The sequence below is a fragment of the Calidris pugnax genome, unplaced genomic scaffold (genome assembly GCF_001431845.1).
Source record: "Calidris pugnax isolate Ruff unplaced genomic scaffold, ASM143184v1 scaffold435, whole genome shotgun sequence".
Classification (NCBI taxonomy): domain Eukaryota; kingdom Metazoa; phylum Chordata; class Aves; order Charadriiformes; family Scolopacidae; genus Calidris; species Calidris pugnax.
This window is the reverse complement of record NW_015091240.1, coordinates 2,919,193-2,937,726: the sequence shown is the minus strand read 5'-3', so window position 1 is coordinate 2,937,726 and position 18,534 is coordinate 2,919,193. Positions and strand designations below refer to the sequence as shown.

The following is an 18,534-nucleotide window of genomic DNA, read 5'->3' as shown; positions in this document are numbered from 1 at the left end:
CGGTATGAGCTACTGTTTCTGGTGTGCTTACGATTGCTATCTGTTAGGAATTGGGGAAAAACAACCTGATCATGTCTTGGAAAGACATTAAAAATAAATTCCTGTGCAGGTCCTGGGACTGGCCATGGCAATACAGAGAATGCAATTTATAGCTGTGCATTTTTAGGAAAATAGAAGTTTTAGGAAATATGAATTAGAGGTTTTATTAGTGTTCCTTTGATATTTTTCCACGGTCTTGTATTTCAAAAAAGCGTTTGTGTTTTTCCTTATCCATCAAAACCAATTCTAGAACCTGCAAATTCAGGTTTGTAGAAACAAAATGGGGTATAGAGACCAAGACATTACGCTGTCAAAAGGCCTGCTACAAACCTTTTTTCCTGTTGTAGACATGTCAGTTTGTGTTCTAATCACGTGATTAATGTATATAGACCTGTTACACAATTAGCTTTAAATGAAATACTAAAAAGAGCTATGCTGACTGCAAGTGACTTAGAAAATAATGCAATATTCTGAAATATTAACTTAGGGAGACATGGTTATTTTTAATTTGTTGAAATTAACAAGGAAACAGAAATAGCAATTTCAGGAGAATCTTAGTAAACCAGCCCCAATGTTTACCTACTCCAACATTAATCCAAATACTCCTTTTCATTTCCAGACAGCTGGTTTCTGTGTGGCCAGTCAGTCTGGATACACTTGAGGGGAACATTCCAGATGTTACAGGTGGAATCAGAAACAGTCTTTCAGTCATATTTGAGTATTTCCTTGCTCTTATGTGCTTGTTTCAAAGCATAAGTTCTGCTAACAAGTGGGTGAAGCTCTGAGCTCTACCGCCATAGAGCTGAATTACCACTGCATTGCAACAAGGTATATTTGACTAAGAGAGGGCTGAACAGGAACCACTGAAAGGCATGAGACAACAAACTTCTCCCAAGTTATGAAAGAAAAAAAACGTGACTGTGACTGTAACTTCTGGTCATTGGCTCAATCAGCAGCTGTAGGCACTTCTTAAACCTGTTAGGCATCGTCAGGGAGAAATTTCAGGAGAATTTGCCTTAGCTCAGTCAGACAAGCCAAAGAATTTCAAAGGCAGGTAAACTCCTGGCCCCTCGTGACACCTCTGATACCTTGTTCAGTTCTTGAATCCTCTCTTGTCCTTCACCTCCTTCCGTTTTCCCCTTTCTCTCAGTCTTGTGCCTTTCTGAGAGACCTTCCATGGGTATCATCTCCCATTGACCTGTGCCAGCCTGCATCTGACCCTGGGGATGGAGGACATAGAACCGCTGCTTAGATGCTTTGGCCAGTGTCACTGCCCCAAGCGCCTGCCCTCTCTGCTCCATGCTTTCCCAGGTGGTCTATGCAGCACCGGCCTGGCTGCATCAGAAACCATACAATATCCATGCACTTCTAGCATGGGTTCAGCTTACCCAAGCATATCCAGCACCCCTTCCCCCTGTTTTGAAATTACTTTTCTTGGTATTTAAGGGGAGGAATGCCAAGAAATTATCTTTCTTTCTCTCCTGCAGACTTTTCACCAGATAGGGAGCAGTTAGAGCTCCCTAGCAGTTAGGGATTTTCAGCATATGTGTGTCTGTTTCCAAGCCTATTTCTTGAACACCCAAGCATTCATCAAGAGGGCAGGGAAGGGGAGATCTGAGACTGTGGTGCTCCACATTGCCCAGCTCATGGATTTAGATCCTAAATGCAAGGGAATCCCGGATGGCAGCAGCAGATCTGGCTTGCCAGCAGTTTCCACAGAGCTGGTCCTTTCTGCTTTAAAGCTGACATGTAAAGCTTCTTCCTCTTATCCAACCCGAATATGAAGCACTCAAAGGCTGTGGCAATGGGAGCTATACACAAAGTGGGAAGTAATGTCTTATGCCAGATTCTGCCACCCTTTCTAGAAGAAATTCTGTTGCCTATGAATAGTGACATTGAAAGCAAGAGGAGTGAGAGATTACACGTGAATGAGAAAGGCAGACTTATGTTGAGGACTTGGACATTATCCTTTGAGGTCTGTTTTTGAGCTGTGTAAGTAGCCTTCTCATTCCATGTCCAATAGCACAGCTATTTCCTCCCTCTCTCCAGGTTTTTGACGTACGTGGATCAGCTGGCTGGGCATTTTCTGGCTGTTGCAGGCTAACTTGCAAAGCTGGCTGGCTGAAACACTGTATTCAAGGCTTTTAGTTTGCTAATGTGGTGGCAGAATATTTCCCACATCTCATAAATACCTGTAGCTATGATGAAGAGGTGAGTGGAAGCAGCAGGCCTGAATCAGCATCCTCCCTCAGTCACAGGGCCAGGTTTGCACTGGCATGCAGTGGGTGGCAGAATTTGGCCTGGGTTGTGTAAAGACCAAGATGTGTATATATGTTTCCTGCTTCAGGTAATAATGTGCTAAGTTACTACTTTATGCACAGAGGTATGGAAACCTTTTTTTATGTTTTTCCCTCCCTCCCTCCTCTTTCCGTTCTATGATCCAGACACCACTAACTGTATGGAGTTGATGACTGGCAGACTTTCCAAATGTGGTAAGAACTTCCTTCCCTTCTGCCTTTTCTCCTTCCCCTGCCCCCGCTGAGCAACATAATAATGCGCCGTCTGTCCCTTCCACCTCTTCCCCTCCCCTATCCCTGCTCTCCCACGCTCTTTTCAAGGCTGCCCACCCCATAACAGCCCACTATGTTTGTCACTTACCTGGTGGACACAAGCATATACCCCTTACTCTGTTCCTCCCCATCCATGCACAGATGCACAGGCTCCACCACGGCTTTCCCCTTCATAGCACAAGTGTGTGGTGTTGCACTTGAGATTCCCTCCCTCACTGTAACCCAGGCCAGTGATTTTCTTTTTCTTTCCCCTTTTTTCCCCTCTTTTGTTTACTTGCTGCCTTTGATTCATGATTCTTCAGTCCTTTTTCTGCAGTGAAGCTGAATGCTGCCCTGCTAGCTGCTGTCTCCCTTGGTTTCTTGCTATTTATTGAGACAGGATTGCTATGTTATTTAATTCCCATTTGAATCCACTCCCTTCTTCCCCAGATATCCTTGGGGTAAGACCCTTCTAAATCTTCCATAAGACACACCACATACTACCTGTTAGACACTTAGCGTAAATTGTCATAGTTCCAGTTTGGTCTTGGGGAAGGATGTTGTGTCTCTAGCTGGAGGAGCAGTGAGCTTACTGGAGATTCAGAATTTTGCTAGGAATGAGGAAAAAAAAAAAAAAGTGTTCTCTGCAAAACTTGCAACTCAACTTCCTTGGGGTTCCATGAATTTTGGTTAACTTATTCCTTGTCTTGCCTCCCCTCTATGCACTCAGGGACTACATTCTTTCTTTCATTACCTGTGTCCCTACTGACTCCTCCAAATACAAAAGTGGAAATACCCAAATACTATGAGAGTTTTTTGCCTTCTTTCTTGTATCTTGTACAGAGAAGTTCTGTACAAGTCTGTTCTTGTACAGAGAAGTTCTGTACAAGAGGACTGTTCTCTTTAGATTTCCATTCTGGTATCTAGGTTGAATTCAGGTATTTCTGTGAATGGGAACACAAGCTGTTGAGGAAGCCAGCTGGACCTGCAACTTCAGCGTTATCTCTTCATAAACCGAGGAAAATTGTTCTGGAGTTGTGGAGTCTGTAACAACAAAGGGAATTTGTCATTGTGGGGATACTACTAGGTTAATGTGGGTGTGACTGAGGCAGGATTTGGCCCATTTCCTGTAGTTTGATGATCTCTTTCCTTTGAGTTGCAGCTTTGCTGGTGGGAGTTTTTCCTTTGCTCTGAAAGGAGCTAATTTGATTTCTTGTTTGAGTTTCCTGGGTTATACCATTTCTGATCTCCTCATGAAGACTCATTTAAGTAGCAGGCAGACCTCCAGCTTCTTCTTGAAGTCATCAGACGGCAAATCCCTCTTCTCCCTCAAGCCTTTGTTTCTTGCCTGGATCTGGCATTCACATCATACAAAAATACTGAAATGCTGATTCTATCGATTGCTTGCAAGTTAACGGAGCTATACAGATAACTGAGCTATACAGATAACCAGCCAGTACTCTGCATTCTCTAGATAGAGAGCATTACTGCTCACTCCCAGTTCAGGCAGGCCCTCCAGCTGTCACAGTGTCAGCATCAATCCAACATGGGACAAAGAGGACAAGGTGAATGCCAGCAGAGAGACTATTTTTTGGCAACTACAGCACAGACAAAGCCACATATATATCCAGAGAAGAGAAAGGATGGATTATAGGGGTCTAAAGGGGTTCCTTTAAATCATATTCTTATTGGTGTGCTCACACACAACATAAGCAGTGGTGACTACACTAAGCTGAATTCCACCCTCCTATATGAGTGAAGAGCCATCTCATGTGCAGGAGAGGTCACCCACAACTTAGGGGAGCGAAAGGGAATGCTGCCAGCATTTAGCCTTTTATTGGCAAACTGTCCTCTTGAGGACAGGGAACTCTCTGAAGTTGACACAATGTTTGTCTAGTGACAACAAATAGTGTAAGAAATACTATACTATATATGTGGTTTTGTGACCTCATCATAGTTCCATATTCTGAGAGTGAGGACAGGGGGGCATTTTTACCAAAAAGTTAACAATGGTACAAGAAGAGCTAATCAGATTCTTTATGCCTGGCTCAGCCATGTGAAAGCTCTGGTGGGAATAAAGAGTATCTTTTCACCCACTAGAAGCCATTGAATGTTGTAATTAACAGCAAGGCAAATTTATTTAGTCCTTTAAATGTTATCATCTCAACTTCTGCTAGCAGTGGTCATCAATCTGAGAACTGATTTTGCACATAGCCATTGGCATTGAAAAACAAGTTAATGTTGAACAGCAGAGGTATGTCATAGGAGCTGCCAATATCCAAATGACTTAACAGCTGCTGTATCAACCCTACCTGTGCACACTAGAAAATTGCTGCCAACTCTTAATATTTCACAATAGAAGAAAATAATTTGGCTCATAATAAAACTGAAATGCACATTGGGAGGGAATATTTTATGTTTCCACCTATATCAGCATGAGAATGGACATTTCTATTATCAGAAAGAATAAACTTGTTTCCATCAAGTCTTTCATATCTGTTCATAGGATTAAAATTACGTTGTAAAATTTAAAGCCTTTATGTTTAAAATGCAGCTGTAACCTGAAAACTGCCTATAGGAGTGATACCTTCCGACTTAGCAGGTCTATTCCTTGTGTATATAGAACCAAATCAGTTTAGTGACAAATAAGCTTTATGACTTTATGTACTGCTGTTAAGCCTTATAAAATCAACGCAGCTGTAAAAGAATGGGCTGGAGTCTGTTTCTTTTGAGGCAGGAATGAAATAACTGTTTACTACCATCTAATCTGGTATTTATGTCTACCTCACTGAAGAATAGGTTGTATAATTGACAATAAGGTTCTGATAGATTCTGTAGAGCTTCTACATTAAAAAAACCCAAAAACCACAAACTGAAGAGCCCTACAGCTTCAACCACAAAGCTGGGAATTAGAAAGCAAGTATGATTGTAGATGGAGCACATTGGATCTGGAGCACATACACACAACATGGAAGCCCACAGTGCTATTCCAGTAGTCCTGTTCAGAAAAGAGTCTGTCTTTACAGACTTTAATGACTTTAAGTCCTTTAAATAGTGAGCTGAGGATTTGTTTGGGTGGTTGACTTAGTGGTGAAGCTGGTGAATAGCCTTTGATAGCTTCCCAGCCATTCCCATTTTTTTGGAGTCCTTAGTAAGTCCTTAGTAAGTATATTTTGCCAAGGTGATGGTTGCTGGCAGAAAGCTCTGAAAAGCCTGCCTTATTCTTGACTTTCTGGGAAACACTTACCAGGGAGCCTGTAAACTTTCCAGTTTCCACACAGTAATTATCTGGGGCTGAATTTTATTTCCACGTAAGGCAATCTTTATTTGCTGCTTTCCATCCCTTGTGACTCTCAGGAAAGTCTTCAGTTACATCAGTGGCACCTCCATGGATCTGGGTGATGATAACAGGAGGAGAAGATTAGTTTGTATGATTAGTGCAGCTTCAGTCAAATCATGCTATTTTGTCAGGCACGGCACATACATTCCTGTAAAGTCTTAGACCATAAGCCTGTGACAACAGGCTGGCCAGAAGACATCCTATTTAATCTTAAACATCTTGTGTTGCTGCTTACAATTTGAAACCTTGATTCTTGGCATCAGAGTTAAAAAAAAAACAACTTTATGGGTCTTTGTGTGTACCAGTGGCTGACACCAAAATGATCTGATCAAAGCAGAAGCACAGCAAATCCACTTGCCTTTCATATCTTTCCAATGTATCTCACTCAAATCTCTTGCTTCTGGTGTTTAGGTCTTGACATAGCTTTCCATTCAGAGCCATCTGACCTTGTCCCCCATGGCCAATTATCTTCTGTGCATACAGAGCAATTGCAGTGCAGTAAAGGCTTCTCTTCTTAGCTCCTTGCAATGACAGTTTGATTCATTCAGATGCAAGCCCGTGTCAATAGCATCCCAAGCTACTTGAGAAATCGGGAGACATTTTGTAGTTTAAAACTGGTTACATCACATCTGGCTTGCAGTTGCAGCATGTAGGTTTGTGAGTGCTAATTTAGAGACTGCTGGTGTTACTAGCAGCAGCAGCAAATATCTGTATTTGGTGCTCTTGGAAGTGATCCTGATCTGTATTGGCATTAATTAGAGTAATCCTGCTAATCACAAAGTAGCTATTTGATGGAAGAGGAGGTTGGTGATTTGCATTCATAAAGTCGTAACTGATGGCACTGATGCTGAAACACGCAGAAAAAAAATGTATGCTGCCCTCCCAGCTGAAAGTCTCTTCTCACCAGTGTTACACTGAGGTAGTCAGAACAACATGGTATTTTATTAGCATTTCTGAAAAATGTGCCAGCTGCTGGTCTTTCTGAGCATGGCTGATTCTTCTGTCTAAATTGTGACCCAAATGAGAGATAAAAGGAAGAAGACCCACCTGAAAGATCACATATTCATTCATAATGGGTGGATCACGATAAGTAAGATAAGTCAGATTTTCCAAAGAGTTCAAGCCGGATTTCCCAGTTATCCTGGCCCGTTATACTAGTATCCTTTGCTGTCCAAATGGAGGGTTGACTCCCCCCACACTGTAGTCATATGTCTTCATTCTAGTGTTGTGATGGGGAGATGTTTCTTTTCCAATTAATGACTCGTGTTTTTACATTGTAGAAGAAGGTAGCAATAAAAATGGCAACTTGGCACTAAAGATGAATCCAAATGTATTGAACTATTTGGTACACGTCAGATCCTGTTTTGACAGCTATGGCTAGATTTTTACTGTCCAATACAAGATCTTTTCCTCTTTCTCTGTAATAATATCTAATGCAGAAAACGGAGATATCTCTTTCTTAATTAAGGTCACAGTACCTTATTTATGGCAGGCAGTGCTTCAGGATACTCCATGTGAACATTTGCTTGCTGTACTAAGCTAAATTTGAGTTGGCCTCCATGGAATATTAAATCGTATTTTGAAGGGATTGATTCAGAGGAAATAAGGAGGCAACATTTTACCAGCATACACAGGGCGTTTTGCTCTTAGTAACAGGTCAGAGAACTTAAAACCCATAAGATCATACTTGACTATCCATCTGGCAGGAAAGGACAAAATCTTATTATTAAGTGCCAATACATTTCTGACATTTTTATAGATGAAAAATTGGAATGAAATAGCAGAAGTCTCTGGGAGAATGGGTAACAGCGATACTATCATCTGCTGTGGCTTTACAAGTGTAGGTCGTCAGCTTCCCCTCTCAGCACACACTTGTGCAGACAGATCTTTGTAAAAGGACAGGCAGATACAAAGAATTCTTGGGATGAGTCCTTTACCAGCCAATTTGCCAGAACAACATGATTCCACAACAGAATCTGGCATCTCTTCATCCCACCCCTATCTTTGCCTGCTCTTTCAGTGCCACCAGCTGTCCAAACAAATGCATGATTCCCTCCTCTCCGTCATCATGTCTCCTTTTTTGAATGTTATCTGGTGGTGCTGGACTGGCCAGAGCTATTCATCAGTAATGGACACATTTGTTTTCTGATTAATTACTCATGTCTTCGCTCTGCAGAAGGTAGCAGCAAGGAAATATGCCTCATGTATTTGGGACTTTGCTGCCTGCGTTCACCATTCTCTTAACTCATTACCCAGGAGCTACCTGTCTCACTTACATTGCCTGGGACAGGAGAGGCTGAACTAGATCTCAGCTCCTCTGTGTGTGCACGAGAGAGAGAAAGAAAATGTGCAAGATAAGATAGAGGTAGAATGGCCATCTGGCTAGTCACAAATATTGTGCCACTCTCCCGCAGAGGAGATGGGATGTTTTAGGGGAGCAAGAACAAGGATGGCTTATAGAGCATTGAAATGTCAGGTTTGTTGTTCAGATCTGCCCGGGTATGTAGCGATTGGAAGTTCCCACCTTCTGCTGATAGCATGGGCACCTGTGCTAACAATGTATGATAATCTGAGTAGTTCCTACCAGCAGTCTGTTTCTCCAAACATTGTTTTCACTTGGCTTTTTTACTAGCAGAGTCTAAGTACTCTGTTGTTACCTTTGTAAGTCACCTTTTCCAGTTGCAATTTAGGTGCAATTCTCATCTCTCCTGATGAGAAACTGGAGTTGTTCTGTGGACTGTCTGCCTCCATTTTCTGGTCCTAAATTGAAATGAAATCAAAACTGCTGCCCCATTAGGTAACTAACTGGGGAAAAAAATAAATGGGAAAACTTGTTCTGGTCAACGTGTTGAGACAATTTATAAATCCAGTAAAAAAACACATCCATGTCTCTTGAAATGCTTTCCTGACTTCCTGTATTTTTAGACAAGTCCCCTGTTGGGATTTCTGCAGTTTCTTCAGCTCACTTCAAGTGGCCTAGGGATGGGTTCATAGTCTAGGAGGGAGTTCTGTGTGATGGCCTCCAACAAGACATTGCAATGGCTTTTCTGTCACTCTTGTTCAGTCTAGAGGGAAGCCTCATAAATCCAACCATTAAAGAAGAAAAAAATTCTTTCTGTAGCCTTCTTCAGTAGTTGATGAGCTTGCTGAGGCATCTCTGTGATTTGTGTTTGTAGAATGCCTAGGGTGGGGGCTCTTAAGTCTGGAGGAAAACCCCTACATGATAATACAACTAAACAAAGAGGAACAGGCCAGGATTATCTTTCTGTCATCCCTTTTACTGTGTATACTCTTGAAGTGGGTTCTATATTTTAAGTCTTCTGTTTTTGAAGGCAGAAGGGACTCTGCCAACAGAAACCAAGCAAACAGGCAAAAAATCCGTAGTCTTAACAAAGAGGACTAGAACTCTGTCAAAGTAGCAAAATGGGTTTGAAAGGGAATGGATTATCACCCATCAAGAGAGTGTTTCAATGCTTTATGTGAAAGGGGTTGGATTTTTGTTACATGATTCACTGAAACCATGGCTGCCTATCGAAATACAGAGCAAGCTAGGGATGAAAATGAGAAGGGGTAAAGAGAAAGGAATGAGTATAGGAAGAAAACCTCAGTAGCAGAGGCAGGCAGAACACAGTCAGAAAGGATGTGAAAGCAACAAAGGAAGGAATATGGGAAGTCTGCTTGACATAGCGTGTCTCTGTTTCCAATAGAGACCTAGCTTTTCCCATTCAGTTTCTCCCAAGGGCTAAGCTATAAATGTAGAAACCCAAATTTTCTCAGACTATACAGAAAGGAAAGGCAGAGGATAATCCCACAGATGGCATATTTGTTTTGTGCAACTTTGTGTTCAGCACCTCAAGGATTAGTGCATTAAAAATACATAGACTCCAGAGAGATGGTTTCACAGGAGAAGCAAGTGCCTCAGGGTTAGCTTCCAATAAGTCTATGGGAATGTTGCTATTTGCTTCAATGGAAAGAGGACCAAGTTTCATCTGACTGTCTTAAAATGTTACAAAACAGCATGCTCTAATCAGTGACTGAAGCCTCCAGGCTTGTCCTGAAGCTACTTGTTCACCACCTTCTGTTATTTTCCATGGAGGACTCTGAGGGTCAGGGCAAGCTCAGGGCAGAATTTTTGGAAGGTCACAGCAGGGTCTTTGCAAGGTGCATCTTTTCCTGATGTCACTTCTGGTGCCTGAAGTGGATCATCTTATTTTCTCTTTCCTCTCTTACCTAAGTGCTCCACTTCCACTTTGCTTCTCAACCTGTGACACCACTGGGGGGCTAGGTCAATGGCAGACTGACTTCCTAAGAACAACAGATGAAATACTGTCAACTGTGAGGGTTGATACAGGCCACCTGCCCAGCTTCCTTTTACATTTTTGTGTCTGTCTCCGGCCCCATTTCTTCCTTTTATTGCCTGTTGAATTCAGATGCATTCACAGTTTTGACTTCTTTCATGATATTTGGCCGAGACAGTGCTGCACACAGGTGCCACAAACCAATGCCTTCTCCATAAATATATTTCTCTAGCATCCCTTCAACACATTACCCTTCCATAAGCTTCGGTGCTTGTTTTCAAACCCATTCCCCTTCCCCATCTTGCAGCTTACAGCTCCTTGGTCTAACTCAAAAATGCACATATCCATCTCCTCCTAATAATAGATGTAAACCTAACGCTCTGAACCTCTCCTCCTGCCTCTGATCCTTCTCACAGTTTCTCACCCTTATTATCCTTCATGCCTTCTTTGCTCTGTGTTGATGAACATTTGCTCTTAAGGGGAAAGAAGACCTTAGTTACAGACGCATGAAACACCAGGGAAGTTCTGAAGAATCAGTGAGCCAAACTTTCATCCCTGTCCAGAGGAAATGGGATGTCATCTCACTTTCTGAAATAAGAGAGGCAGCCTTTTTTGAGGCTCCAGATGGACTTAGAGGTGTAAGAGCGTATCACATCTTGCACTGAATGCTAGGAGTGGAACGTTGCTAAAACAGCTATTCTAATCCATCATCACCTGCAGTTTCAAGTATTGTTTTACTGGATGTATAAACCCTGAAGCGCACAAGAACTAAGAAGAGCAACACCATGCACCATTTTCATGCTACCAGCGTAGCTGGCCCATGTTTATGTATCTCCAGAGGAAAATGTGAGGACTCTTTGTCTATCCAAAGACCAGTATCTAGACCAGCCCAAGAGTGGGCTAACAAGCTGTCATGTAGACCACATCAATGCAGTGATTATCTGTACGGCTTGGTGTAGGATCAGCTCTTTCTTGACTGCAGGATAGGAAAGCATTATTACCTAGTAATTAATTACAATTCGAGGTACTACAAAAGGCAAAGGAAGGAAGGGGTTAGTGAAATGGCCTATTTTATTTTTCAGTAGTGCTCTTTAAACATCCCTAAGGATTTCTTACCTCCCATTAAAATTTTACCTGAAAATGCTGATTGTAAGGAATCCAGTAGTTATACAAGCAAAGAAAAGCAGAATGTTAAATACTTTTGCTGCAATAAATCTCCAGGCACTTTAAAGCCAATAGGGCATGGGGAGGAGAAAGGGTGGATGAAACAAGGGCTGCATATTTTAATAGGAAGATTAAAAATCCTGTATCAGGACTCAGCAAATACAAGATATATAAATTTAAAAATGTTTTATTGCTCCATTCTTGCAAGTTGTACTTTTGTCTACTGTTCCTGTCTACATGAAAACAAAAGACTTCTTGATTCCTGCAAAGCCCTGCTTACTCTGCCCTCTTCTTTCCCTCTAAGCTTGTTGAATAAACTGCTCAGCTGAATAACTAGAGATATTTCCCTCCCCTTTTCTCCCAACCTAGAAGTCTTTCCCTCTCCAGCATTTTTTTCAGTGCTCTTTTTCATTCTCTCTGCTGACTCCATTTGCTTATGAAGATGAGGGGTCCAAAGCCACATAAAAACCAGATCTGCCCACATTCCTGCATTCAAGGCTGAGTGTTTGCTTTCCGTTTTTCTTTCTTTTCATTGTAAAAGAGTATCCACCTAAAAGAAGAACTGAGTCTGAGCAGATAGAAACAAGTCTGTGCAGAGCATGAGTCCAAAAACCTAAAACAGTTTTAGGGAGGCTTAGGTAAATCTCTGAAAGAGAAGTCATAGATGTGGAACAAATATTCCCCTTCCAAAGCACTTGGATGCTTGTGGAAGGAAGCAGGTGGAGCTCACAGAGGTTTGACCCCAAAATGACTTAGAGTTTGATAGCTCTTCTCTTCTTAGCCTGAAATTGAGGTATGTGCTTTACCTGGCTGTTTGTTTGGACCCACCTCTAAGGTGGGTCAGTTAGGCAAATGATGCCCTTCCAGGAACTGACAGCCATCTGCTTGTGGCATTGGTGTAACTGAATGCACAGACAGCACCAGGGCCAGCAGTAAGTTAGCCACAAAGAGGCAAGTAGAGGAAGACAGGGAATGAATTAGATTAATAAAATCGAGATGCTTCACTGCATATGCCAGCCATGTGATTTTTCTCAATGCCTGTTAACATGCAGAGGAAAGCAGCAACTACCTGGTTAGCAGGGGGCAGGAAAAAAAGTGTAACACATTCAGCTTCGCAAGGCACAGATACTATATATTTCCTCTTTCTTTGTATAAAGAGCAGTTGATGTCTGTCTAGCATTTTCCATTAGAGAATAAGAAAGCACTCAACAAGTTCTTGAGCACAGAATGTACTTGCCTGCTGTAGTAACTGCTTTGCTTACTTTTGTAATGAAATTGAAGGGAAATAGAATATTACCAATCCACCAATGTCCCCCAGCTGTGGATAAATGGCAATCTCTGCTATGAAGAAACCCCTTTGCTCCTGACTGAAAGTTCCCGTCTCAAGGACGGAAGGTTCTCCTCTTCACAGCATACCACAGCTTCAGAAGGCAAATACAAGGAGCCCATTTCCTTCTGGGTGCTGAAGAATGAAATTACTTTGTGGGATAAAAATGATTTGAATTTGCTAGAACAATGGAGCCAACAGCCCGATATTGAGAAAAGCATCATGGGGTGTTAATGATCATGAACAGACATCACCTCCATGGTGTACGTTAGATAAAAAACACCTTCAATATCCATGTTCAGAGAATTTAGTGTGACCCGTCCTATGTCTAGTCAAGATTAATCCCCCAATCCAAGAAAACTGAAAGGGACTAGAAAAGCCCCAAAAGGCTGCCTTTCCAGTAGCAGCTGGTCCCTTTCCCTCGGTAGCACCCCAGAGCCTCAGGTATGGCCTTCCACACATCCTCTGACCTAGGACTAGATTGACAGCATACAGCCCTGCTGCCTGGAGCTCTAAATGGCATGGAAGATTGTGTTCACATGCACAGTGCCCAACCCATGTTCATACTGAAACCTGTTCCAGTGGTTGGCTTAATGAGATACCTATTCTACTAGCATGCAACCCTACACCCCCCTCTGGCTCCTAGCTCCACTGGAGTGAATGTAGTGTCATGGAGGCTATATCAGAGAGAGAATACAAATTCAGGACAACGAGGAAGTAGTTCTTGACCCTGGTAGGTCCCAGCAATAGTTAGATGCCTAACACCCTGCTTCCACAATGCGTTCTGCATCTTCATTTCCAGGCACCTGTTGTAAGAAGGATCTGGAGGTGCTTAGAAGCTTGCAAGTACAAGCCACAAACCACACATGCAGATGACAACACTCGTGTCAGCCGTAGCTCATTTTTCAATGCTGTTTCTCTTGCACTCAGGTTCTTCAGGCTTAGTGACTGAAAGGCAAGCAAGGAGATACTCAGAAAGAAATAAAATGCAAGCAAAGGAAGCCTAATGCCCGGTGTAGCCAGAGAGCTCAGCAAGGCTACAAAGCAAAGCATCAATTGGTGACCACATCCAAATACTCCGTGTTTGTAAGAGCAGCAGGAAGGTGGGATTTGCCTGCATCCAGCATTACATTCACGGACGTTGCAGTGTGGAGTGGCCAAGTGACTCCAAGTAATAGACTGAACTATCTCAGCCACACGGTACTGTGTACTCCTGCTAGGTGAGACAGCACTGCTCCCCACTCAAGAGAAGAGTAAGACCTTCCCCCTAGGTGCTTTATGCTTCCAGCCTCTTTATTTCTGTAGGTGTCCCATCCTAAACACTCTTCCTCTTCCTGCTCATTGTCTTCATCCCCCACACACCCCCACGCACGTGGCTCTGGATCTCCTCATCATGTTCTTCTCGTTAAAAACCCCATTGTTCATTTGTTTGTTTGTTCTCTCTCTTTCTCTCCTCTTTTTCTCTCTCTTTCCCTCTTGTTTTTTTTTTTTTTTTCTTCCTTTCTTTCTTTCTTTCTTTTTTTGTCTCCTCTGTTTTGTGTACCCAGGCAGCCCATTGAGTAACTTCTTTGACGTAATTAAACAACTTTTTTCAGACGAGAAGAACGGGCAGGTGAGCCATCCCCCCGGCACGCCAACCAAGCATAGCGCAAACAGCAAGCGGAGCGATTCCGGTTCTAATGACTATGGGTCTAGAGGAGACAATAAGTACCCTGCTGGCAAAGACAAGGCAAAGATGGTCTCATCAGTCGGCCTACAAGACCAACCTTAAATAAACACATAAAAAATTAAATAACTTAAAAAAAAACAAAACAAAACAAAAACAAAAACAAAAAAAGCAAGAAAGAATGAAAGAATATTCCTTAGCAAGCTAGCCTCTAAACTAGAAGGATGTATATACCTTGCCACAACAGTACAAAACTGTCTATAGACAAATTTTGTATGAAGGAATGACTGTATATATATACATATATATATTTATATATGATATATAATATATATCTCAGAAACAAACACAAAAACAAACGAATGAAAGAATGAAAAGAAAAGAAAAGAAAGAAAAGAAAAGAAAAGGTAGCACAGATGACAAACCCAGTTCACCAGATCTTGGGTTGTGGTTTTTTCGATTGGTTTTTTTTTTCCTCCCTTTTTTTGAATGTTTTGCTTTTTTTCTCCTTCCTGATTTTTTGGGTTTTTTATTATTATTATTTTTTGTTTTCTTTTGTTTTGTTTCTTGTTCTGTTCATGCTCTCTCTGTGTTTCTGACGACACCACTTGTTTCCGCTCTGCTACCAGGAATTATCCCGAAAAGTTAACATGTCAGCCACGGCTTCACCTTCTGTGCTCTGCGGACACTTGTTGACGGAAGGCAACCGATGTAGACTGTCCAAGGACCAGTCCTGTTTGAGGTTCCCAGCCTCCCCTCTCCCTTCAGGAAGTGGGTTTCTCCCCCACTTCTCCCCAAACACCTCCCCAGTGCACGCCGTTTTGATTTTTGGGTTTTTTTTTCCCCCCACCTCTCTTTTTCTTTTTTGGTGCTCCATAAGAGAGATCTGCTCAGTTACGGGATTGCAGAGTCTGGGCTGAAAGGAGGTTGCAAATTGTTGGGAGTGAAACCTTTACCCTTGGCAACTTCTGTCCGCGCAGGTGAACTGAGCCCGGAGGGGGAGGGTGCGGGGCAGGAGCCGGGCGTAGCGGGACCGCAGTGTTCCCTGAACCCAGAGCGCGTTCTCCTCAGAAACCAGCCAGGAGCAACTCAAATCTAAGCGTTGAACCAAGACAATACTGGGGAGCTTCATCACGGGATTTTCTTAACCTTCTTTTTCTCCCCACCACCTTTTCCTTTTCTTTTCCCCCTTTTTTATATATACATGTATATATGTGTGTATATTTATATATATAAATATACATACGTACATACATATATATACAAAACAATTGTTTTTTTTGTACTGTATCATTTTGCTTTTTGACCTGCTGGAAGGGGAAAGGAGTAAACGTAGGAGGGAGAGGGGGTTCAATGAATAAACACATACAAACAAAACATTAAAACTTAGGGAAAAGGCAACTTCTGGTAGCAAAGAAGAGGGACAAGACTCTGCCAAGGACTGTCTCTCCCGCCGCCGGGCACAGTTGCCGCTGCTGCTACTGCTGCTCCTCCTCCAACACCTTCCTCCCCACCTGTCAACTCCCTGCCACTGTGCCACCGCGCTGGGACCTTCTTCGACCAGCTGGATCCTCCACCACACCCTGCATTTAGAGGCAATTGTTGTGTTGCTAGTGCTGCATTGATATCAGTATTATTATTTCTTTAAGTTACCAGTTTCATTTGTTGGCTTGGGTGATTTTTTTCTAAAAAAAAAGAAAAAAAAAGATAAAAAAGAAAAAAAAAAGAAGATGAAGAGGAGGAAGAAAAGAGACTTATCTTGGGTTTTATTTCCTGTGTGTGTGTGTGTGCAAATTACTGGCACTTAGTTCATCAGAGCAAGACAAGGTGGAGTCAGGGCAATGGGAGACTTAATCACGAAGCTACTGTAAACTTTAAAAATTACTGCAAGATATTTTTATAAAGTTTTTGTTTTGGTTTGGTTTTTTTGAAGGGGAGGAGGGTGGGATTGGGTGGATGGGGGACTTTTTTTTTTTGTGTGTTTCAGTTATTAGGTCTCGGTTATTTATATATACATATATATATTTAAAAAAATAAGCTGTTAGATATATCTTCTGTTTAATAACTGTGTAGAGGCAACATTGATTCTTATTTATTTTGGGGAGGAGGGGGAAAAAAGACACAGAAACCCTGTAAGTGTTCAGCTTGTGACTTTGAGAAAGAAGAACCGCTGCCTTTTTTCCTTCTCCTCAAGAGTTATGTGACCAAGTGTAACTTATTCTGGCCCAAGCTCAAAGGTTAAACAAACAAAAAAAAAGCAAACACGTGGAAGACAAAACACAGTGAGAAATACTTCTTGACTGAGATTTTAAGAATGTAGGCTTAGCATTAGTGTTCAGCTCTTTTATGACCTTCGATTGCTGCTCGTTGGGTTCCTATGGGTGTATGTTGTATCGCAAGATTATTTTTTTTAATGATAATGTTGGATGAGTTCTTTTTTGTTGTTGTTGTCGTTGTTGTTTTTTTTAATCATTTTTCCCCTTCTTGGACCAGTTTTACTTGTACATAGGTTTGAAGATTAAAAAGAATTTTTAAAGACACAACTGGGGCAAAGACCTTTGACTTTTGCCTCGTTTCCCCATTCCCCCAAATGGGAGGGATTAATTTTAATTTTTTTTGTTTTATTTATTTATTTATTTTCCCTATTCTTAAACTTTTCTCTCTCTCGTATTGCTGTGTGCATGTCAGACACCAGGGAGTGATGGCTGGGGAGGGGGGGAGGCAAGGGTGCAGGAGAGGGGGGCAGTTTTAATTGCATGACATTGCTGTAAATTAGTCTCTTTTGCTTTCGTTGTCTTTCCTGCCTCCGCCCTCTCTCTACTTCTCCTCTGAGCTCCCCTCCCATCACCCCCGTCCTTCTTTTCCCTCTTTTCTCTTCCCTTGTGTATAGATTTTGATGCTTCTGTTACATTGTACCTCTACAAAAGGCTGGGATTTCAATACAAAATAATAATAATACTTTAAAAATACCTATATCAGCAAAACCCATGTGGTACAAGCAGGAAGGGGATTACCTACACAAGATATAAGAATAAATGAAAGCAATACCTCTTGTTATCCTTCCTATTTTGTACTTTGAAGACACACACGCGCGCACACACACATATACAGACACAAACTGACATTATTTAATGGTTTAAAATGGACAAAAAAATCTGATGTATCCCTTGTTAAATAACTGTGAGCAACTTTAGTTCAAAAACCAATAAATTCATTCAGTAAAGATACTAGCTGTCGAGTGTCCTGTTTATGTCCATGAAAATGACCTTCTTGCCGGCGCCAGAGCCAGTAAGTACCGTTATCCCAGCTTTCCACACCAAAGGAGCTGAAGATGGCGGGCACGTGTGGCAGCATCCTCGGCCGTGGAACGAGCGTCGTCTCCTTGCAGCGCTGGGCTCTGCGGTGCTGCAGCCGGCATCCTGCACCCTCACAGCGCAGACAGGCCGCGTGCGGGCGAGGGCAGCTCAGCCCTATGGGCATCATGGTGAGCAAGATTAATCCAAATCACAGGGCAATCACACAGCCCCTAGCTCTGAGCTGGATGGAAACCACTGCACCAAAACCCGCTGCTGCTCGTCATTCTCATCTCTCACCTGAGCTGCTCTCCTTGCTTCCAGACTTAGCATAGGAAGGATTTCTCCACCCTCCCTGCCTGAAACACCCTCAGTCCCATAGATTTGACAAAGCTTATCAGGTATGTCTGTGGCTTTGGGGTTGGTGTTTTATTTTGCCGTTGTTTGGAGGTTTTTTTGCCGGTTGGTTTGCACGGCTGCTGGGCCCGTCACACACCTCTCTCAGCTTTGAGGTGTTCCCCCCCTTCCCGCCGGATTCGTAGCTTCTTCCGGATGCCCCCGGCAGCCCGGCCGTTCCCCTCTGGGTCCCAACGCCCTGGCCGCTGCGTGCCCTGAGACCCGCCCGGGGCAAACGTGGCCCGTAGGCCCCTGGGCCCGGCTCACCGCCTCCCAGGCCTCCCCACCGCTGCCCCGAAACGGGCCGGGTCTCCCCGCGGCGCCCGGCGGTGAGGGGCGGCCGCCCCCCGGGGAGGGAGGGAGGAAAAGGGGGCTCCGCGCGCGCGGCAGCCGTTGGGCGCGGCCGTTGGCGAGGCCCCCTGCGGCGCGTGCGGCGGCCGTTGGCGAGTGGCCGGCCGCAGA

At 43.0% G+C, this 18,534-nt stretch overlaps 1 protein-coding gene across 14 annotated transcripts in view; it reads left to right on the top strand.

Moving 5' to 3' along the window:
* The window catches only part of BRSK2 (BR serine/threonine kinase 2), a 325,870-nt gene extending 308,257 nt beyond the window's left edge, over positions 1–17,613 (top strand). For 3 of the 14 annotated variants that reach the window (XM_014960001.1, XM_014960006.1, XM_014960002.1), the window contains 3 exons: positions 2,484–2,531; positions 14,265–14,329; positions 15,013–17,613. In XM_014960001.1, the coding sequence (XP_014815487.1) occupies positions 2,484–2,531; positions 14,265–14,329; positions 15,013–15,303 (404 nt within the window). In that variant the 3' untranslated portion in view covers positions 15,304–17,613. Of the gene's footprint in view, positions 1–2,483; positions 2,532–14,264 lie in introns of all 14 variants that reach the window. The other 11 variants (XM_014960011.1, XM_014960008.1, XM_014960003.1 and 8 more) reach the window with 10 other exon arrangements.
* The last annotated feature ends 921 nt before the right edge of the window (positions 17,614–18,534 follow it).